The sequence below is a fragment of the Mustelus asterias genome, chromosome 1, assembly GCF_964213995.1.
Source record: "Mustelus asterias chromosome 1, sMusAst1.hap1.1, whole genome shotgun sequence".
Lineage (NCBI taxonomy): Eukaryota > Metazoa > Chordata > Chondrichthyes > Carcharhiniformes > Triakidae > Mustelus > Mustelus asterias.
In genome coordinates, this window is record NC_135801.1 from 90,687,609 (window position 1) to 90,712,149 (window position 24,541).

The 24,541-nt window shown below is 42.9% G+C and overlaps 1 protein-coding gene across 1 annotated transcript in view; it reads right to left on the bottom strand.

Moving 5' to 3' along the window:
* Nucleotides 1-24,541, bottom strand: part of LOC144508612 (protein FAM184B-like) — a 236,249-nt gene that overhangs the window by 56,752 nt on the left and 154,956 nt on the right. Inside the window, exons 4-7 of the mRNA XM_078236838.1 lie at nt 23,484-23,647; nt 13,011-13,217; nt 5,716-5,826; nt 5,490-5,630 (exon numbers count right to left, since the gene is read on the bottom strand). Coding sequence (XP_078092964.1) covers nt 5,490-5,630; nt 5,716-5,826; nt 13,011-13,217; nt 23,484-23,647 — 623 coding nt within the window. The remainder of the gene's footprint in view (nt 1-5,489; nt 5,631-5,715; nt 5,827-13,010; nt 13,218-23,483; nt 23,648-24,541) is intronic.

The window sequence follows — 24,541 nt, forward strand, 5'->3', positions numbered from 1 at the left end:
GAAACCTAATTAATTAAGTAAAACACAATAAAGTTGGCAGGACAGGTGATGTGTTGCAGGGGACCATTCAATTGAACGGTTAAAAGAAATGGGGTTGTAGTAGAGGGAGTGCATAGTTCGGGGGAATAGATACTGTCCTCACAGCAAAGAGCATGCAGCCCAAAGACTGTGTTGCCTGTCCAGTGCCAGGTTCAAGGACATGTCCTTGGGGCTGCAGAACTTGGAATGGGAGAGCAAGGATCCAGCTGTTGTGGTGTACGTGGGTACCGATGATATAAGTAGGGGTAAGAAAGGGGTTCTGCTGAGAAAGTATGAGCAACTAGGAGCTAAATTGAAAGGTAGAACTCAAAAGGTAATAGTTTCTGAATTGCAGCCTGAGCCATGAGCAAATTGGTATAGGGTAAAAAAAGAACAGAGAATGCAAGGTTCAAAGATTGTTGTGGGAGACTGGGGAATTAATAATGGGAAACAAGGAAATAGCAGAGAATTTGAATAAGCATTTTGTATCTGTCTTCTCCTTAGAAGACACAAAAAGCATCCCATGAATAGTAAAAATCAAAAGGCAAAAGGGAGGGAGGAACTTAAAACAAATCACCATCAATAGAGAAAGGGAAAACTAAGGGAACTAAAGACCAACAAGATTCCCTGGACCTGATGGCCAACATCCGAGGGTCTTAAAAGAAGTGGCAGGAGACCATAGGCCAGTTAACTTAATGCACGTCATTGGGAAGGTGTTAGAACCCACTAGGAAGTTAGAAGGTCGTCGCAGAGCATTTAGAAAATCACAATGTAATCAGGCAGAATCAACGTGGTTTTATGAAAGATAAATCATTTTTGACAAACCTATTACAGCTCTTTGAGAATGTAAGAATCAGAATGGATAAAAGGGGACTGATAGATGTAGTAATGTATTTGAGTTTCCAAAAGATGCTTAATAAGGTGCCACATTACTATACAAGATGAGAGCTCACGTTGTTGGGGTGGTGTATTAGAATGAATTGATCAAGTACCAGGAAACAGAGTTTGGATAACTGGATCATTTTCAACTTGGAAAAATGTAATGAGTGGAGTGTCATAGGCACCAGAGCTGAGGCCTTAATGATTTATAATCCATATTAATGATTTTGGTGAAGGGATTGACTACATTGTAGTCAACTTTGGTGAAGGTAAGCAGGTTGTGAAAAGGAAACAAAGAGTTTGCAAAGGGACATAGAAAAGAGGCATCCTGTTGAAGCTTTTCATCTTACACCGATCAGGACAGATGCAAGAATGAAAAATTTCAAAGGGAACAATAATTTATATAGCATGAGGAAAGGGTATTGGTTGGCAAGTCAGCTCTGATTGGTTGAGATATTGCCCTGGAGAATGCATCAGGGAACTTTTGCCTCTATGCTTTTATTTAATTCAACAAAGGCACAATGTCTGGACATGTTCTTTTGCCTGCAGAGAACATGCTCTAGTGTGTGAGTATATGTAGCTTCCAGTAAATGTCATTTCCAGCCTGAATGATAAACTTAGATTTGTTAGTGTCACTCTTAGCACACTTTGGGTTGTCCAGCAAGTGCTGTCGAATGCCAGCCATTATGTTCTGTAAGCATAAGCTGGTTGAGTCCTTGCCTATGGTGAACAACCAAAGGGGCATGTTGTTTGACATGATCTGCCAGTCTTTGGGGCAAACACAGTAAGGAGTCTAACAACACCAGGTTAAAGTCCAACAGGTTTATTTGGTAGCAAACGCCACTAGCTTTCGGAGCGCTGCTCCTTCGTCAGATGGAGTGGAGATCAGAGTGGGAATCTTTGGGGCATACAGCCTATATAACGACATTACACCAACATTGAAATTCATTGACCACATTCTTTATTGGGGTGGCAGGAAGAATTTTTTTTTTGGCTTGATGGCAGTATCCGAGAATATCACTCATGTTGCTACTGCATAGTAGCAGTGTGAAACAGCTAGCTTCACTGTTTCTCATATATTTTACAATCCTGAACCTTATAGGGTATTTTGAGATAACTGGACACTTTCCTGGTCTGAAAGTGGCAGCATTTGGCACATTTATGAGTAATTAGTTAGTATGCGCTTTATACGGCGAACAATGATCTGATTAAGGTTGCCATTATCACACAGGACAGCTTTGATGTGCTTTACTTTGGCGTCAAGCTTGCATGCTTGACTCTATTTACAAGATTGCTAATAAGGTCAATCTTATAGCACTCTAATAGCGCCTGGAGATGTAAGAATCCCAAAATGCATACTGATCAGAGAAGGTAGGCTTACAGTGGACAATGTGGTGAACCCATTAGCTGATTCACCGACTAGCACATGGGAGGAAATGGATCTTATTAGACTTTTCCATTTCAAAGGTGAATTTGAACACTGGTTGGAGTGTATTAAGATATGTAAGGAAATTGTTAGAAGCAGATTCAAATATAACAAATGTTCCATGTGTTCATTGAAAATATGAGCGATAGGAGCTTAGTGGTCATTTCATCGAAAATGTGTTTCTCATGGAAACCGATGAAAATGTAAGGGCATCGAGGCAGTATTTAGTCATGTGCATCAAGCAGCCTGATCAACATTGAAGTGAATGGAAATCAGAAAAAAAACTCTTCACTCTGGAATCAAACCCAACACGGAGAAAGATGTTTGCGATTATTGGAGAACATCGCAGGAGGGGGAAAGTCCCACTCTCTCCTCATTTAGCCTGCCGGCAGCATGCTATGACTGGAATGGGCATTTTTAAATTGATTGGCCAGTGACCCACTTTGCAATGGGTACATGGGTGCATCCCTCTGTTGCAACTCATACTTTTAACTTCCAATTTTGTTCTGAATGCTTTATGCATTCGCATACATTCAATCTAAAATGTTAACTGTTACTCTTTCACTAGCTATCTCTTCTATTTTTTTGTTATCTCATCACCTTTTGCAACAGCAGTTTATCGTTTTCTTTTCCTTTCACATATGGTAATATTTTTGTGCTATTTATTTCAGCTAAACTTCCTGCTTTATTAACCCTGCTCTTCCTCTCAGCTTTCAAACCTAGACTTTCTCTAGTTCTCTGGCTAATGAGTTCAAACCCTGCTTGCTTATTGCTTTGTTTAGCCTTTCAGCAAGGCTAATAGTGTCACTTCAATTCAGGAGAAGGCTGTCTCTTTGCTATAGCCTCTCTCTGTTCCAGAATGTACTAAATCCCCCAAAAATCTGACTCTTTCTTCCTTCACCAAACAGCATTATTTTTTCCTTCAGTTACAAGCAAACAATCATTTGTAAATGGAATGGAATTTCTTTAGATTATTATAAAAAAGGAAACAAAGATAACTTGCTACAGATAGAGTTGAATTCCGAAGTTAGAATTATTTATGGCCCTCACTACTTGTAAGTCTCAGCAAGCAGAATGCCCATCATTATGATAACTGGAGTAAGGAGAACAGACAAACGAAAAAAAGTCAAAATATATCAGAAATGGTCAATAAAAACAAAAATAACTGCTGGAAATACTCAGCAGCTCAGTCAGGCAGCTTCTGTGGAGTGAATCAGATGAAGAGTCTTCATTGACCTGACACATTAAGCAGAATTTAGGTGATACAAGTTCAGTCCACCTTGGGAGAACCATAGAATCCATATCCATAGAATCCCTACAGCGCAGCAGCACATTCAGCCCATCGGGTCTGTGCCGACCCTCCAAAAGAGCACTCTACCTAGGCCCACTCATCGCTCTATCCCTGCAAAACCACACATTGATTACAGCTAATCCAGTGGAAAACGTGTGTCACCTCTTAAATGCTATTTAATTGCAATCAGGCACTTAAGAGGGCATTCTTTGAGAAAATCCATTTTGCATTAGGTTTTTACAGCTTGGACTGGGAGCCTAGTGGCTGGGGTTCGGATGCCTTCTTGACAAAAATGACACTTATTGACCCTCCTGATGTCGCAGGGAAAACATCCTCCTCAAAGAACTGACACAGCACCTCAAAAATACCCCACAAATTCAGCCGAAATCCCATAGTCCCTACTGGAACATGCTCCACACCCTACATACTGAGAACAGCCTCATCTCTCAAATGGTGCACGGCCTAGCTGACTGCATACAGCACCACCCACGAGCTGGTAACAAACCCGAGTGGCCAAGTCCCAGGTTTCAACTTTTCACAGAAAATCTGGACAACCCTCAGCTACGTGAGGACGGGCCAGGGAAGATGTGGACACTTGCTCCACAAATGGAACAGGAGGAGCAGCTCAAATTGTGACTGTGACCATCCAAGTTAGACCATCGCCCACATACTGAACTTCAGCCCTGAGAGATCCACTCCAGGTAGCATCACAACCATCCACACTGTGTCAGCTGAAGTTACTGAATGGATTGTTAACCTCGCCATTCACCAATTAACTGCTTCCCCAGGCAAATGAATAAAATAAAGTGGACACCGTTGGGTCTCCCACAGAATTAAAGTTCCAGTAGAGTGGAAATCCTGCTCCTGAGAGTTGCCAGCCAGTCGGAGGTTGGTAGCTCTACATTACAGGTAGCACCATAGGAAGTGATGGTTGCTCCAGACAATGCTCTGAGGCCTTCACTGGATCACTGGTGACAGGTGAGTGAGGTGGATTGGGAGTTGCAGGGAGGGAGTCGGATGTAAGGGCATGCAGATGGCCTTCAGTGGGCAACCCCCTTCCCAATGTTGGGTCTCTCAACCAGGCACTGCATGCCTTTGAAAGAGGGACTGTCCCTGGGAGGCCACTGGCAAACTCAACAAGATGTGCTGGGTGGCCTTCAGGGGGCGCGAGAGAGTTGTGTAAAACTACTGAGCCACCACTAAATTCCAGTGGGCTCAGGGATAATGGTCCTTAAGTGGCTCAATAATGAGACTAATTAGCTAGCAGGCAGGTTCCCCATTCATTCACGTTGCTGACTAAACGATGGTCAGTGATCCTGCCATTAGCAATGCACTGTGTGGCCTCCCCCGTGATTACGCAGGTCTGTCTGCCACCATCCCGCCAAAGCAGGAGCCATTAAATCCCAAACATGAACTCCATTCGCCTCCACAGATGCTGCTGGACCTGCTGTGTATTTCAGCATTTTGCAAGTTTCTAGCATCTGCGGTATTTTGATTGATCAGAAATGGCCAATCTGCATTATAGCTTTGGAGACTGCTCGCAAACCAATAATTAAGTTTACCTAAACAAACACATTTAAACTTTCAGTAAGCCTGCTGGTGGCTTCCTATTAGATATGGAACCCAGGTTGATATTTGTCTTTGTTCCAAATGCCAGATTTATCATCAGTCTAATAAGTTACTGGGTTTTTTTTTAAAAAGTGTTTTTTCCAACTGAATGGATGTACATTTTGATTTGCTAACAAATATGAGCAAGATTTTATAACATTCTTTTTGGAGCCACAATTTTCCTGTTGCCTCCCTCTGCATTCCAATAAATACCCAATTTTAGCTAAATTACCATATCTCTTGATCACTTTCTGATGCATTTCCCACCTGCAACTTTGATATCTGGTCGAGTGCCTGTTCTTGCTCCCGCAGTAATTTCCTGTGACTATCATTCAAGTGAACAGAATAGGAGTCAGCTTGTTCTGTGCCCTTATTGCTCTGCTTCATTAAGCTTTCCATCTTGGAAATCTAGAAAGTCAATCAATGCTGAGTAAGCAACATGAGATTAGGTTGGTCCTCACCTACAATAACATATACCTCTGTTAGAGCTCACCTGCTGTAGCGACTCCTGCAGTTTATTGTAAAGCTCCTCCTTTTCGTTTTCCAGCTGTCGTCTTTCATTCTCAACTTTGATGTTAATTTCATCTAATTGATTCTGTAGTTCCTGCAATAGAGATGTTAATTCTTGTAGAAACACTTCACATTATCAATTCATGGAATCAAGTTTGCCTGAAAGTACTGCTACGTTAATTGTCCAAAAATGCTTCCAAAAATGAGTTTCATTACAATAACTGAAACAGATGCAATTACCCACAGCAGTGTTTTCATATCCTAAATATCACGCTGTATTGAGCTTCCAGCCAGAGACACTTTCTGCAATAAGCATCATGACTTTTGTTGCCAGCAGACAAATAGCCTCATGTCAAGATTTACCATAAAATGAATTGACATAAGGTGACCCAGTGGTTCAAATGGTAGGAGCACTTGACACCCAATGCAAATCCTGGTTTTTATGCCCAGTGCTTGCTGTCTGATTCACTCTTTCGACTTTTGTTGTGTCAGCTTTCATAAGGGTCACTAGATGGGGGCAGCACGAAGTAGCAGAGTGCTAGATATTCCGCCTCCTTTAGGTACCATGCCAAAGAGGGCAATGGTGACCATGGACTTCCATTGGATTGCTCCATGATTGTGCTTGGCAAAAATATTGAAGTGGCTTTGTTCCAGAGGAGCAGCTAGAGTGGTGGTTCAAGTGAGGAGAGCTAGTAGGTAAGAGGTATTTTTAACTTGCTCTTTTTTTCAGTTTTTTTTTCTCTAAGGCAGCCGGGAGTGTAAAACCGGAAGTAGGCCCCAGTGAATTTTTTGAGTTGGAGCAAGGGAGGCAGCGAGTGGAACGCGAGACTGCGCAGGCGCCTGACATCAGCCAGTAGCGCGCGGAAGGTTTAAGAAGCAGGCCACTCTATCTAGAGGGCAGCATTGTAAGTGGGCGGCGGAGTGAGAGGGAGCAGAGTGGGACGGCTTTGGCTCAAACAGGCTTCGGCATGAACAGGCAGAGGCGAGGGTAGGTTCCGGTAAGTTGTTTTTGTTTCTTCAGAGTAGAAAGAATGCCAGGCAGGATGTTGGAATGCTTCTCTTGCAGGATGTGGGAAGTCAGGAAGACCTCCGGTGTCCCTGACAATGACACCTGCAGGAGGTGCATCCAGCTGCAGCTCCTAACAAACCGCGTTAGGGAACTGGAGCAGGAGCTGGATGACCTCCGCATCATTCGGGAGAATGAGGAGTTTATAGATAGTAGCTTCAGGAAGGCAGTTACGCCAAAGGCACAGAGCACAGGTAATTGGGTTACCGTCAAGCGAGGGAAAGGGCAGGCAGAGCAGGGTTCCCCTGTGGCCATTCCCCTCCACAACAGGTATACCGATTTGGATACTGTTGTGGGGGATGCCTTACCTGGGGCAAGCTGTGGCAGCTGAATCTCTGGCACTGAGTCTGGTTCTGCAGCGCAGAAGGGAGGGTGGAAGAAGAGGAGAGTGGTAGTGATAGGGGACTCGATAGTCAGAGGTACAGACAGGAGGTTCTGTGGTCGTGACAGAGACTCCCGGATGGTTTGTTGCCTCCCAGGTGCCAGGGTCAGGGATGTCTCTGATCGCGTGAACAGCATTCTGAAGTGGAAAGGTGATCAGCCAGATGTCATGGTACACATCGGTACCAATGACGTAGGAAGGAAGAGTGAGGAGGTCCTGAAGAGTGAGTATAGAGAGCTTGGTAGGAAGTTAAAAAGCAGGACCCCGAGGGTAGTAATCTCAGGATTGCTACCTGTGCCACGTGCCAGTGAGGGTAAGAGTAGGATGCTCGGGCGGATGAACACGTGGCTGAGGAACTGGTGTAGGGGGCAGGGTTTCAGATTTCTCGATCATTGGGACCTCTTCTGGGGCAGGTGGGACCTGTACAAGAGAGACGGGTTACACCTGAACTACAAGGAGACCAATATACTTGCAGGGAGGTTTGCTTGTGTTATTGGAGAGGGTTTAAACTAGATTTGCAGGGGGTTGGGAACCAGAGTGCCAGAGCAGATAGTGGAGCAGGGGTGAAAATAAATGATGTTAATAGTTCATGCAAAATCACAAATAGAAGGTTTGTGTGTGGTGGTAATAATCTTCTGAGATGTGTCTATTTCAATGCCAGGAGTATTTTGGGGAGGGCATGGATGGACACATGGAATTATGACATTATAGCCATTAGTGAAACTTGGCTACAAGAGGGGCAGGACTGGCAGCTCAATGTTCCAGGGTTCCGATGTTTCAGACGTGATAGAGGCAGAAGGATGAAGGGTGGGGGGGGTGGGTGGCATTGCTGGTCAGGGAAAATGGTACAGCAGTGCTCAGGCAGGACAGATTAGAGGGCTTATCTACCGAGGCCATATGGGTGGAGCTGAGAAACAGGAAAGGTATGACCACATTAATGGGGGTGTATTATGGACCACCCAATAGTCAGCGAGAATTGGAGGAGCAAATCTGCAGAGAGATAGCAGACAACAGTAGGAAACATAAAGTTGTGGTAGTAGGGGATTTTAATTTTCCACATATAAATTGGGACTCCCATACTGTTAAAGGTCTAGACGGGTTAGAGTTTGTAAAATGTGTTCAGGAAAATTTTCTAAATCAATATATAGAGGTAGCAACTAGAGAGGATGCAATATTAGATCTCCTATTAGGAAACGAGTTAGGACAAGTGATGGAAGTGTGTGTAGGGGAACACTTTGGTTCCAGTGATCATAATGCCATTAGTTTCAACTTGATCATGGATAAAGATAGATTTGGTCCTCGGGTTGAGGTTCTAAACTGGAAAAAGGCCAAATTTGAAGAAATGAGAAAGGATCTAAAAAGCGTGGATTGGAACAGGCTGTTCTCTGGCAAGGATGTGATTGGGAAGTGGGAGGCCTTCAAAGGAGAAATTTTGAGAGTGCAGAGTTTGTATGTTCCTGTCAGGATTAAAGGCAAAGTGAATAAGAATAAGGAACTTTGGTTCTCGAGGGATATTGGAACTCTGATAAAGAAGAAGAGAGAGATGTATAATATGTATCGGCAACCGGGAGCAAATAAGATGCTTGAGGAGTATAAAAAGTGCAAGAAACTACTTAAGAAAGAAATCAGGAGGGCTAAAAGACATGAGGTTGCTTTGGCAGACAAGGTGAAGGATAATCCTAAGAGCTTCTACAGGTATATTAAGAGCAAAAGGATAGTAAGGGGTAAAATTGGTCCTCTTGAAGATCAGAGTGGTTGGCTATGTATGGAACCAAAAGAAATGGGGGAGATATTAAATGGGCTTTTTGCATCTGTATTTACTAAGGAAACTGGCATGGAGTCTATGGAAATAAGGCAAACAAGTAGGGAGGTCATGGAACCTATACAGATTAAAGGGTAGGAGGTGCTTGCTGTCTTGAGGCAAATCAGAGTAGATAAATCCCCAGGACCGGACAGGGTATTCCCTCGGATCTTGAAGGAGACTAGTGTTGAAATTACAGGGGCCCTGGCAGATATATTTAAAATGTCGGTATCCACGGGTAAGGTGCTGGATGATTGGAGGATAGCTCATGTTGTTCCGTTGTTTAAAAAAGGCTCAAAAAGTTATGCGGGAAATTATAGGCCAGTAAGTTTGACGTCAGTAGTAGGTAAATTATTGGAAGGAGTACTAAGAGATAGGATCTACAAATATTTGGATAGACAGGGACTTATTAAGGAGAGTCAACATGGCTTTGTGCGTGGTACGTCATGTTTAACCAATCTATTGGAGTTTTTCGAGGAGGTTACCAGGAAAGTGGATGAAGGGAAGGCAGTGGATGTTGTCTACATGGACTTCAGTAAGGCCTTTGACAAGGTCCCGCATGGGAGGTTAGTTAGGAAGGTTTAGTGGCTAGGTATACATGGAGAGGTAGTAAATTGGATTAGGCATTGGCTCAATGGAAGAAGCCAGAGAGTGGTAGTGGAGGATTGCTTCTCTGAGTGGAGACCTGTGACTAGTGGTGTGCCACAGGGATCAGTGCTGGGTCCATTATTGTTTGTCATCTATATCAATGATCTGGATGATAATGTGGTAAATTGGATCAGCAAATTTGCTGATGATACAAAGATTGGAGGTGTAGTGGACAGTGAGGAAGGTTTTCAAAGCTTGCAGAGGGATTTGGACCAGCTAGAAAAATGGGCTGAAAAATGGCAGATGGAGGTTAATGCAGACAAGTGTGAGGTATTGCATTTTGGAAGGACAAACCAAGGTAGAACATACAAGGTAAATGGTAGGACACTGAAGAATGCAGTAGAACAGAGGGATTTGGGAATACAGATACGTAATTCCCTAAAAGTGGCGTCACAGGTAGGTAGGGTCGTAAAGAGAGCTTTTGGTACATTGGCCTTTATAAATCAAGTTATTGAGTATAGGAGTTGGAATGTTATGGTGAGATTGTATAAGACATTGGTGAGGCCGAATTTGGAGTATTGTGTGCAGTTTTGGTCATCTAATTACAGGAAGGATATTAATAAGGTTGAAAGAGTGCAGAGAAGGTTTACAAGGATATTGCTGGGACTTGAGAAACCGAGTTACAGAGAAAGGTTGAATAGGTTAGGACTTTATTCCCTGGAGCGTAGAAGAATTATTCCCTGGAGCGTAGAGATTTGATAGAGATATATAAAATTATGATGGGTATAGATAGAGTGAATGCAAGCAGGCTTTTTCCACTGAGGCTAGGGGGAAAATAACTAGAGGACCATGGGTTAAGGGCGAGGGGGGGAAAGTTTAAAGGGAATATTAGTGGGGGCTTCTTCACACAGAGAATGGTGGGAGTGTGGAATGAGCAGCCAGATGAAGTGGTGAATGTGGGCTCACTTTTAACATTTAAGAAAAACTTGGACAGGTACATGAGAGGGGTGTGGAGGGATATGGTCCAGGTGCAGGTCAGTGGGGCTAGGCAGAAAAATGGTTCGGCACAGCCAAGAAGGGCCAAAAGGCCTGTTTCTGTGCTGTAATGTTCTATGGTTCTATGGCTTGTCATTGCCTTCTCCAGTAAGGCTGACAAGGACACTCTGCCACTCCTCCCATCTGCCATCAGGCATATTGCAAGCATTTACAGGCCGATAATCAACTTGTATGTATGCGCATTTAGAAAGGAATAAACTCATTAACGATAGTCAGCATGGTTTTGTGAGAGGGAGGTCATGCCTCACTAACCTGGTGGTGTTTTTTGAAGAAGTGACCAAAATGGTTGACGAAGGAAGGGCCGTGGATGTTGTCTATATGGACTTTAGTAAAGCGTTTGACAAAGTCCCTCATGGTAGGCTAGTGAAAAAGGTTGGATCTCATGGGATAAAGGGGGAGGTGGCTAGATGGGTGGAGAACTGGCTTGGTCATAGAAGACAGAGGGTGGTAGTGGAAGGGTCTTTTTCCGGCTGGAGGCCTGTGACTAGTGGTGTACCGCAGGGCTCTGTATTGGGACCTCTGCTTTTTGTGATTTATATAAATGATCTGGAAGAAGGAGTAGCTGGGGTGATTTGCGGATGACACAAAACTGGCAGGACTTGCAGATAGTGAGGAACATTGTCAGAGGCTACAGATGGATATAGATAGGCTGGAAATTTGGGCAAAGAAATGGCAGATGGAGTTCAATCCTGATAAATGCGAAGTGATGCATTTTGGTGGGAATAATGTAGGGAGGAGCTACACGATAAATGGAAGAACCATAAAGGGTGTAGAGACGCAGAGGGACCTGGGTGTGCAAGTCCACAGATCTTTGAAGGTGACGTCACAGGTGGAGAAGGTGGTGAAGAAGGCATATGGCATGCTTGCCTTTATAGGACGGGGCATAGAGTATAAAAGTTGGGGTCTGATGTTGCAGATGTATAGAACGTTGGTTCGGCCGCATTTGGAATACTGCGTCCAGTTCTGGTCGCCACACTACCAGAAGGACGTGGAGGCTTTGGAGAGAGTACAGAGGAGGTTTACCAGGATGTTGCCTGGTATGGAGGGGCTTGGTTATGAGGAGAGATTGGGGAAACTGGGGTTGTTCTCCTTGGAAAGACGGAGGATGAGGGGAGACTTAATAGAGGTGTATAAAATTATGAAAGGCATAGATAGGGTGAACGGTGGGAAGCTTTTCCCCGGGTCGGTGGTGACGTTCACGAGGGGTCATAGGTTCAAGGTGAAGGGGGGGAGGTTTAACACAGATATCAGAAGGACATATTTTACACAGAGGGTCGTGGGGGCCTGGAATGTGTTGCCGGGCAAGGTGGTGGAGGCGGACACACTGGGAACGTTTAAGACTTTTCTGGACAGCTATATGAACGGAGTGGGAATGGAGGGATACAAAAGAGTGGTCTAGTTTGGACCAGGGAGCGGCGCGGGCTAATTGTTCTTTGTTTCTCGTTTCAAGGCTTCATTCTATGATCATCTTGCTGGTGCCAGTACAGAGCGAGACTGCGGATAGTTGGGAACCTGTCTCGGGGGCAGGGAATTCATATGGTGTTCGTGGAAGTGGAAATGAATAGGGTTGGGAAGCATTTTCCGATCAGGGCCAGTGTGATCTCCTGGACTTGTTTCGATCGCCTCAGGGGGTCGGAGAGGAATTTCCCAGATTTTTTTTTCCCCATATTGGCCCTGGGGTTTTCACTCTGGGTTTTCGCCTCTCCCTGGAGATCACATGGTCTGGAATGGGGGGGTAGGGGTGAGTTAATAGGTTGTGATGAACAAAGCATCATAGCTGTGAGGGACAGCTCGGTGGATAGGATATTAGTATGTAGATAGGCTGGAAAATTGGGCGGGGATCCTGGATTCAGGATTCAATCCTGGACCGGGGAGCGGCGCGGGCTTGGAGGGCCGAAGGGCCTGTTCCTGTGCTGTATTGTTCTTTGTTCTCTTTGTTCTTTGTTCAAGCAGGTTATATACAGAGTAATTTGTCTTGTTACTCAGCTCCGACAGTATGGCTCAACCCCATACTCCAAACAGCATTCCTGCAACATTTGTACTTCCCACATTAGCCAAGCCGAGTAATAGGGGAATGCACGGAGCTGAAAAAGATCATTGCAATCCAGCTAGCCAGTGGTGCTCTCTGAGTTAAGCTGCTAGTTTACCGCAAGTAAAAACATTGTGAAAATAACTGGAGCAGACTATTCATTTAGGATTTGTCTGGACAAAAGGAAACTTTCTGACAGTCCGGAGGAGGATAGGGATGATATTCAAAGCCAGATCCCATGGTATTTTAGATCTTGGCACCATCCATTCTTAGCTTAATAAATATTCATCATCTAAATATTAATAAGGCACATTCAATACAGTACGGTCAGGAAAACACTCAGATACAGTTTGTACCTTTTGCAGTTGTTTTCTTTCTAATTCCATTGAGGTCTGGACTGCTTTGATTTCAGTGGTGTGTTTCTTTACCAGCTCCTCCAATCCTTTCATCAGCTGCTCCTTCAGGCGAAGCTTTTCCTCTTCAGCCACTCGCTTTAGTTTCTTCAGCTCCTCCTCATGTTTTTTGTGGTGCTCTTCTTTGTCACGAGTGAGAATATCAATAACCTACAAAGCAAAGGATTCTTCTGCTTCATCAATAGCATACACAAATAATACTTCAAAATGAATAAAAATATTAAAGCAAAGTACCAACAAGCCACAAAAACTTTCTAAATATAAAAGCAATTATTTTCATTTATATAACTCAATTAATGGTGGCACAGTGACACAGTGGTTAGCACTGCTGTCTCTCAGCGCCAGGGACCTGGGTTCGATTTCCGGCTTGGGTCACTGTCTGTGGAGTTTGCACGTTCTCCCCGTGTCCACGTGGGTTTCCTCCGGGTGCTCCAGTTTCCTCCCACCGTTCGAAAGACATGCTGATGAGGTACATTGGCCATGCTAAATTCTTCCTCAGCGTACCCAAACAGGCGCCGGAGTGTGACGACTGGGGGAATTTTCACAGTAACTCCATTGCAGTGTTAATGTAAGCCTACTTGTGACACTAATAATAAACTTTAACCTAGTAAAACGCCCGACATCATAAACACAATTTGATATCAAGCTATTTAATAATATTAGGGACAGGTTACAATGACAGTAGCAACTTCAATTATCAACAAAATATGCAAAATATATTTGAACAAAAAATACTTCACCGCAGAACTAGAAAGAAGAGGCAATGAATTACAAAACATTAATCACAAAGCTGGCCTCTCTCCGGTCTGTTACAGCCATGAGCTCTGGGGAACATTTTCTTCAAATGGATTCAGAACTTGATATTTAAACTTGAATTAGAAGTTGTATTATTCATCTCACTATAAAGACGACAAATATTTTATCCAGGACTTGGTGGTACTTGGACACTCAACTTCAAAAGCACCTTCCAAACCTGGGACCTCTACCATATAGATCAGTGGTTCCCAAACTTTTTTCACTGGGCCGCACTTTCGGAATAAAAATTTGCTCGCGCCACACCGAATTTTTTATTGATAAGAAATACATTCAAAAACAAAAAAAAACAACTCCTAGCAGTGCTTGATACATAACATAGAACACAACTACTTTATAATATGATCATGGGACATCCAGAAAGTATAAAACAATGCAGCTACATAAAAACATGATTCATTCCCAAAATATACTTATTGACGAGCCTCTTACATATGTAACCTTAAGTAAGTATACAAACTCAATGAGAGGTGTGAGCTTGTTTTTGTCGGGTAATCTCATTTATATTAGGTCTAATTTGAGACAGACAAACTCTCATCTCCTCATCAACACAAAGAAGCCTTTCTCTTTTCTGGTCTTTGATATTTGTCAGAGCTGAAAATCCCTGTTCACAACAATATGTCGTGGAGAACTGTAGAAGAATAGCTAATGCTCTAGAAAAGATGCGTGGATACTGTTTCTGGTTGTATATCCAAAAAGAGTCCAGTGGCATACTCCCGTGTTTCATTTTCAAGGTGCGATCACTCGAAATGCAGGCCATTTCCTCCTCCTCATCCAATGTCAGACCTGAACAGTTGGAATTCGCAAAGGGGGTCTCTAACCCAGTCGAATTTTTCTGTAGACAACGATGGGAAGTAATGATCAATCTTTTCTATCAGTGTTGCAAGATGTTCCTGTATGAGGCCGTACAATTCATTGCTCGTTTTAAAACTTTTTACCAGTGGGAACATTGACGTTATGTTGCATCGCTCTTCCGAGCCAGAGCTGAAGCTTTTTTTTGAATGCAGTTAGTTTGTCTGTAGTTGTGAGGATATTGTCATCGCGGCCTTGCATACTGGCATTGAGCACATTATCGGCCAAATATGCCAGCTTTGCACACCAGTCATTGTCATCCAGTTGGTGGTACAATGGGTTCCCTTCTTGTTCCAAAAATTCTCTTAATTCGTTCTTCAGTTCCAATACCCGATATAAAACTTTTCCGCGGGACATCCAGCGAACCTCCGAGTGCAGAATTAGGCATTGATGTTTTGATTCCATGTCTTTGCAGAGTTGAGCAAATAACCACGCCTTTAGTGGTTTTGCTTTGATGAAGTTCACAACGCGCACAGTCTGATCTAGAACCAACTTCAAATCAGCTACAAGGGTCTTGGTGATTAATGACTCTCGGTGTAAAAAAGTGAGTTGATATTACATCTGGATTTTTCTGTTTGACGAGTGCCACCAAGCCTCTCACATTCCCTATCATACATGGCGCTCCATCCGTACAAATTCCAATACGAGAATCCCATGAAATCTCAACTTTTTCCAAATACTCAGACAAGGTTTGGAAAATATCTTGTCCTCTGGTATGTTTTTCAAGTTCCTTGCAAAATAGAAACTGTGTGATTATTTCGTCATTGTGAATGAATCCGATATAGGCAAGCAACTGTGTTTTTCAACTTGAATGACAAATTTAGAATTCTTCATACTTTCGGAAACACGCTTCTCAATATTAGCTGACTGATGCGCGATTAATTCACTCGGGAGGCTATGTCGTACCCGGGAATAAAGGCTTTTATTCACAACAAGAATAGAGCATACTGCTTAACAATACTATCCCAGACTAAGGGCCACTAGGAAGTAGCAGTGACCTTTATACTCCTGTAAGAAGGCGGAGCCAAACGGAGTGTACCACAGAACAATGCTAACAGGTGGAACACCCCAACCCTAACCCCAACAGTAACAAGAGTAACATATGTACAAGTACCCATAGTGGTAACCATCTATGGTTCACCACACTGACATATCAACTATTCTTCTGCGAATTGTATTATCAGACAAAGGAATTTCCATAACTTCTCACTCAGCATCATCACCAAACAAAGTTTTCACAATCAAGCTGCAGGCAGGCTGAATCAATTTTTCAGCTATTGTATGTGATTTTGTCTGTTGAGCAATCAATTCAGCCACTTGGTAAGATACAATCTGCATCTTATCTGAGACTGTCATTCATTTTTCGAAATATGATCGTTGGCATTTCTGCTGTTTCAAAAGCCTTTCAAAATATTGAACATCCTTGTTTGCCAGATTTCCATGTTTTGACAACAGATGTCTTTTCATCTTGCTTGGGACCATATTGGAATTGGAAAGCTTCTCACCACAGATCAAACACATAGGCCAAGGTACGTTTTCATCTCCAGTCCATGTGAAACCGAGGCTCAGATAGCTATCCATATATTGTCGACAAACTTTCTTTTTTGGAGGTTTGCTTGGGCCTGCTACTGGTGTAGAATTAAACGACTCTTCTTTAGCACTCTGTTCGAACGGCGATTCTGGATCACAACGTGGACTCGGATCGTCCTCAGCATCACTTGATGTTCTTGCTCTCACTTTGGAAAAATATCTATCCATGTTTAAATGTTTCCTTGATTGTCCTTGAATCTTCCCGCCACACTTGCCATCCTCTCTCGCCGTACCAGTGTGGTGCGCTGTACCCTTTGGGAACCACTGATATAGATGGACAAGGGCAGCAGATGCATGGGAATATCATCACCTCCAAGTTCCCTCCAAGCCATACACCATAACTTGGAACTATTTTGCCATGTGTTCCCTGCCGTTGGATCAAAATCCTGGAACTCCCTCCCTAACAGCATTGTGGATGTACTTGTACCACATGGCCTGCAATGGTTCAAAAATGTGGCTCACCACTACCTTTAGGCAAGAAATACTGGCCTAACCAGTCTCACTCACATCGTATGAAGGAATAAGGGAAAAATTAAATTAAATGCAATAACATTTGTAAATTGTGGACAAACGTTAGGTGATCGAATGCCATGCCATGTGATCAAATGTCGCATGATCAAATCTCCAGGAATCTGTCAAGCCAGAGTTGGTAATGCTAACTATGTGGAAACATGAGGGGACATGTAGCCAATAAAGCAACCTCATTCACACTGCTGGTCATGTTCATGCATTCAGTCAATTTGGACTTAAAGATGATAATTAGCTGTGCCATCCCAGCACCTCCTGGGCCTCCTCACTGGAAACCAAAGGTTATTTGCAGCAATTTTGCTGATACCACTCTCTCAGCTAGCTGCAAAAGGATACATTCTTCCTTACTCTAATCGCAAGTAATATCTAGGTGAGATTCCTTTGGGTCATACTGCATCAAGTTCAGCCTCTATATGGGACACTTTTTCCAAAAGGAACATAACCACCCATCTATACCCAAATCATTCAAGGTGAACTAGCTCAGCAATATTAACTTACCTTTAGTCAAACAAGGACTGTGATCTAATCCAATTGGATTATAGCCACAAAATTTAGATGGCCAGTCCAGTTAAGTTTCTGTCAACGATAACCCCCACTAGTGGGAGGTTTCAACCTTTCACATATGGATTTTATAATAGGAACAGGAAGTCTGTGAAAGGAAATTGACTGAAATTGTAAACATCTTGTTTTTCAACAGTGCATTCAGGGTAGTGTCCAAGGGCCAACCAACTTCAGCTGCTTCATCGATGACCTTCCCTCCTTCATAAGGTCAGAAGTCAGGATGTTTGCTAATGATTGCACAATGTGCATTACCATTCAGACATTCTCAGATACTGAAGCATCAGTGTCCATATACAGCAAGATCTGGATAATATTCAGGTGAAGGTTGATAATTGGTAAGTAACATTTGTGCCACACAAGTGTCAGGCAGTGACCAACTCCAATAAAAGAGAACGGACCATCTCCCCTTAATATTCAATGACATTACTATCATTGAATTCCCCCACTATCAACATCGTGGGGGTTACCATCGACCAGAAACTGAGCTAGTCATTTAAACACTGTGGCTACCAAATCAGGCCAGAGGCTTGGAATTCCATGGTGATTAAAACATGTTCTGACTCCCTAAAGTCAGTTTACCATCTCAAGGCACAAGTTAGGAGTGTGATGGAATATTTCCACTTGCATGAACAAATGCAGCTCCATCAACAAAGAAGCTCGACACCATCCAGGACAAAGCAGCCCCCTGGACTGACATCCCATCCACCACCGTCAGCATTCACTTTCCCCATCACCAATGCACAGTGGCAGCAGTGTGGATGCACAACAGCAACTCACCAAGGCTCCTTTGACAGCACCTTCCAAACCACAACATCAACCAGATGTATAGGAACACCACCACCTGCAAATTCTCCTCCATGCTACACACCATCCTGATTTGGAAGTACATTGCCATTCCTACGTTGTCGCTAGGTCAAAATCCTGAACTCCCTATGGGATGTAGGTATCATTGGCAAAGCCTGCATTTGTTGTCTCCTACGGATGTCCCGAGCATCACAAAGAGAACGGGCCCTGACAATATTTCAGTAATAGTCCTGAAGACTTGTGCTCCAGAACAGCTACAACACGGGCACCTAGCCGGCAATGTGGAAAATTGCCCAGGTATGTCCTGTACACAAGCAACAGGACAAATCCAACCCAACCAATTACCACCCATCTGCCAACTCTAGTTCATCAGTAAAGTGATGGAAGGGGTCATCAATAGGGCTATCAAGTGGCACTTACTCAGCAATAACCTGCTCATGGACATTCAGTTTGGGTTCTGCTAGGGTCACTCAGTTCCTGGCCTCATAACAGCCTTAGTTCAACAGGGACAAAAGAGCTGAATGCCAGAGGTGAGGTGAGAATGACTGCTCTTGACATCAAGGCAGCATTTGACCCAGTATGACACCAAGGAGCCCTAACTAAACTGAAGACAATGGGAATCAAGGGAAAAACATTCCATTGCTTCGCGTAATACCTGGCACTAAGGAAGATGGTTCTGGTTGTTGGAGGTGAAATATCTCAGCTTCAAGACACCAGAGCAGGAGTTTCTCAGGGTTGTGTCCTAGGCTCAACCATCTTCAGCTGCTTCATCAATAACCTTCCTTCCATTATGTCAAGTATGGACGTTTGCTGATGATTACATAATGTTCAGCAGAAGTTGTGACTCCTCAGATACTGAAGCAGTCCATGTTCAAATGCAACAAGACCTGGGCACTATCCGGACTTGGGCTGACAAGTGGCAAGTAACATTCGCACCAGTTTGATGCCATCCAGGACAAAGCAGCCTGCATGATTGCTACAGCTTCCACAAACATTCAATTCCTTCACCATGAAGGACAGTGGCAGGGTGTGTACCATCTATAAGACCCACTGCAGGAACTCACAAAGGATTTTTAGGCAGCACCTTCCAAACCCACGACTACTACCATCTAGAAGGGCAAGAGCAGCAGATACCAAGTCACTCACCATCGTGACTTGGAAATGTATTGCCGTTCCTTCACTGTCACTGAAAATCCTGAAATTTCATCCCTAACAATGCCTCAAGAACTGAAGCAGTTCAAGAAGGCAGCTCACAATCACCTTCTCAAGGGCAACTAGGGACGGGAAATAAATGCTGGCCCAGCAATGAAGCCCAGAACTTTTGTGATGATAGTGTGCTACTGCTATGGATATATATATATTGTTTTTTAACATTTAAGGGGACACTGGGAAACCAGTGCTAAGTCAAACAACTGAGCCATTGCAGGAAGGATATCCTGGGATGTTTGTCGACTGCGTGGTAACAAGATTACAAAGCCACAGGTTGAGACAGGAGGAGAAGAAATCAAAGAGTAATGAGGTTGAGGTTCAGTTATCCGACACAATCTTTGATCAGGTGGTTGATAAGGAATGAGAACAGATGGAGGATGAAGCAGATATCTTTAGTTCAGGAAAGTTGGCAGAATTAAAGCAGAAAGATGTAGAGATAAGGCAGTTGTGTCAGAACCACACGCACAGAAGGAGAATTTGAATGTATACCGAAGCGTCATTACATTAGAAACAGAAGGAGAATCAGAGTGTATACCAAAGTGTTAGAGCATTATTACATTAGAAACAATATCTTAATGAGGAGGCGGAGACCCTTACGAGAGATCTTGGGGTTCATATCCACAGATCTCTGAAGGTTGCCACTCAAGTGGATAGAGCCGTGAAGGCGGCCTATAGTGTGTTAGCGTTTATTAACAGGGGGTTTGAGTTTAAGAGCCGTGGGGTTATGCTGCAACTGTACAGGGCCTTGGTGAGACCACATTTGGAATATTGTGTGCAGTTCTGGTCACCTCACTATAAGAAGGACGTGGAAGCATTAGAAAGAGTGCAGAGGAGATTTACCAGGATGCTGCCTGGTTTGGAGACAATTGTTCATTCAACTACAGGAGGAGGGCACGGTGGTAAACCTGGCTAAAAGTGGATTCACAAGAGCCCAAGTCATGTTCATAGGCCATACAATTTTTTTTCATTCATGGGACATGGGCATTGTGGGCTGGCCAGCATTTATTGCCCATCTCTAGCTGCCCAAGGGCAGTTGAGAGTCAACCACATTGATGTGGCTCTGGAGTCACATGTAGGCCAGAACAGGTAAGGACAATTAGTCCTTCCCTAAAGGACATTAGTGAACCAGATGGGTTTTTCCGACAATCGACAATGGTTTCATGATCATCAGTAGATTCTTAAGTACAGATTTCTTTTAATTGTATTCAATTTTCCACCATCTGGACAAATGTGAAAATTTATTAGGGAGTTCCCAATACTGTCAACGAGACGAGAAATACTGAGATTCCTAGGTATAAGAGATTTGTATAGGAAATTTGTGCCAAATTTGAGCAGTGTGGTTGCTCCACTGACTGAACTGCTGAAAGCACAGGAAATTTCAGTGGACATCTGAATGTTAGGAAGCATTTGACAGTTTGAAAACTGTTACCCACCACACCAGTTTTGGCAACACTGAATTGATTCAAGTCGGCCATTGATGCGAGTGATGTGGGCGTTGGTATGGTACTGTTACAAGGAGACGACAAAAGAATAGAAAGATCTATTGGTTAGTTTTCCAGAAAATTAAATATTCATCAAAAGAGATATTTGACTATCGAGAAGGAGATATTGAGTTTGGCATTGCAACATTTTAACATTTACATTGCCAGCAATTCATCAGAGACAATGATTTACACTGACCACAACCCACTAAAGTTTCTGGAGACGTTTAAAGATGAAAATGCAAAACTGTTTAGATGGAGTTTATTATACAGCCATTTAACTTGAAGATTGTACACATGGCAGGAAGAGAGAAAGTGATTGCAGATGTTTTTATCATGACTTTGATGTGCAAAAAGGATGGAACGTTCAAAGTTGGACAAGACAGACTGAAATGAACTATAATACTGTTTAAATTTGCATGTCTAGATGTAATAAGAGATATATCTTATGGAGTACTAATAGTGTGGAGGATAAAATTAAGAGGCTTGGGAAAATGAAGCCATCATTTCACATTGTTGGTTAACTTATTTTACAGAGGGGGGGGGGGTGGAAAAGAGGTGTATTAATAGTGTGCTATTGCTATGGATTTTTTTATGTTTAAAAGGACTTTTTTTCAACAGGTAGCCTGTATGTCTGGAGGGAATGCAGCTCAGATGCTGGAAAGCAGGATAATTACTCATTTTAACCATGGAGTGTTTATTTAGGAGAGAGTTAATGGACTTTAGTTTACAAAAAGAAAAGGTCCCCTGGGTTTTTTTAAAAAAAAGAATGGAAGGTGGGGTTAGATTGATAGAGTCATGTGATAATGTGGTTAATGGGAGGAGCTACGCATGCAGCAGACAGAAAATAGCTTTTGAGTCTTGGCTGGGTTTGCAAGCTGCTCTCTCCACAATATCTCTCTGAAAGCTTCGAGATTGACTATACTTCTTATAAGAAGCATTGTTATGGTTGCTAATTGTATTTAGTGTTTTTTGAGTCTGTAAGCAGAATGTTGCTTATTTGGAACTGAAACAGTGATAATTTGGAAATTGGAGTAGTTTCTTTCCTTGTTTAAATATTGTTTGAATGGGTAATAGTTAAGTTGCTTAATTTGTTATGGAACTGTGTTAAATAAAGTTTGTTCTTATTTTAAAAGATCTCCAATTTGTCAGTGGAATTTCTCCTGGAATAAAGCATCCTATCCTCACATTTATGGCAAAGTACAAAAAATATTGGGACCTAGTCTGGCTTCCTAATATAACTTGGGATTCTGATCCAGGACCCTAACACTTGTAAATGAATTAAAATATAAATTAGTGATGGGCAGTAAATGCTGGCCGAGCAGCAAAGCCTGCATCCTGTGATTGAATAAATAAAATAGATGGGCCTATTTTGAGGGCATTAGGTTTCTGGAAGAGATTGGCTTTTGGAGTAGATTTATTGGATTTCACTGAGGAGATAACTGATCTAATAGATAGGAGGAAAGATAATTAACGTTATCTACCTGTATTTTCATATTTTCAGGACTTGTTTGATTTTTAATGGAACTAGTTTAAACAGCCCTTTAGTAACATCTTTGGCTACACTTCAAGGTATATTTGCACTCATTTTTTCTTCAATCTCTTTTCTAGTAACTTCCTCAGGAGACTTTGCATCATGTGAATGAGCATTTCCATTTTTTTCCCTACATCAATATTTTACAGTGAATTTCCCAATGGCAATTTCCCTTTATTTGCTTTTTTGGATGAAATAAACAAGGAGAATTGGAGAAATAGCAAAGAGGCCAGGATGCACTAGAGGCTACTATTGATATTGGACTATTACTATTGTAAAGATGTGAGCGTATTTCAGTGTCACAGCGAGAGATAAATCGTTAAAAAGCTGACCTAACTGCAGAATGGCTTATGTACAAAGAGTATCTATGGAAAATTAAAGCAAAGCAGCTGGGGGCGATTCTCCCATCCCACTGCGTTGATTTGTTAGCGCAGCAGGCTGGGAGATTCAAGCTGGATTAGCGCGATCTGTGCTGGGCGTCCAGCCCCGAGCACTTCTCCCAGCGCTGGATTTCTGGCGCAGAGCTGCATTACATTTGCAGCCCTTCATTTCAATCTGTTTTAAATGTATTTAGCAGGCCCGGGACTGAAGTCTCCGGGCCCGCTAGCCTCTCCTCCTGCCAGTCGTATTTCACTCCAGCAGGGATTACTATAGCCCCCCCACTTGCGGGGAGCTAGAGGCCGGGCATGCTTGGGGGGTGGCCAGCGTTGCAGGGTCACAGGATGGCCAACAATTGAGCTGGCCAGCAATCGGGAGGCAAGCAGACAGGGCCACTACACTTGCACCAATCTCAGCGTTGGCAGATCAGCGCATGCACAGTGGTCTGCTCAGCACTATGCGGCTGGTCTCTCCAGCAGGAATAGACCCTGCCCCCTGATTTCTAACATGATTTACGCTTGTGCGCTCAGCAGTGTACAGAGTGTGGGAGATTCTTCTCTAAACTCCCACTGAAAAAACAGCGTGATTTACTCCAGTTTTCACACGAATTCGACACTTAGAATGTTTTTGGGAGAATCGCCCCCGTTCTCTTTGTCTGAGTCATACCTGTGTCAGCTGTTGACTGTGTTCAGCCTCAGCATCTTTACTCCCCTGGTCTTGCTGTTGTTCCCATACTGTTAACTGTTGCTTTAGCTCTGACAGTTGGATCTTTAAGTCTTCCATCTCTGCTAGAGCACTGTGTTTGGATATGGACAGAGCCTTATTCTCATCTAGATATGAAAATAATATATTATATTATAACGGGTTGACATACAACAGGTCTGATAATCATGAGGAGTTAAATGAGAGTGCAAATGTGTAGCTTAAATGTTAAATTTGATCCACCTGTGCTGGTTTTTCAAGTCTTTATTTTGAAGGCTAGGACTTCAAGGAACAATAAAAACAAGAATTCAAAATCTGCTCATGCATTTTAAATATCAATTTAAATTTATACTGTATTGTTACTACCAGCATCAGTATATATTTAACCCTATTTAGCAGCATACTTGCCACACTTAGCAACAGCACAGCTTTTCCATCCAGCACTATTAGGCAAGCTCTGTGAGTATGGAAGTAATGTGGCATTGGCAATGCAAGCAACTAAATTAAAACAACATTTTGGCAACACACATCTCAGAAAAGCACAGTCAGTAAATTGTTGCGAATATCTAGTTCATGGTTCATGTGTTTTAGACTATAATTTTTAGTTTTAGGAATTAAACATCCTAGTAAGGAAATTTGCCATGCTTACCCAGTCTGTCCTACATGTGACTCCAGAGCCACACAATGTGGTTTACTCTTAATTGCCCTCTTAAATAACCTAATGAGCCACTCAGTTCAAGGGCAATTCCAAATGCTTCAATTTACATAAGAACATAAGTAATGGGGCAGAAAGTAGGTCATTTTGCCCCCCAAGCCTGCTCCACAATTCAAGAAGATCATTCTTGAAATCTTGAGACCTTGAATCACTTTCCTACTGTCTCCATAACCTTCAAAAATCTATCTAAATCAGCCTTGAATATATTCAATATCACAGCTCCCATTGTCCTCAGGGGTAATGACTTCCAAAGCTTAACAATCCTATGACAGAAGTTGTGGGGCATGGACAGCATGGATGTGGAAAG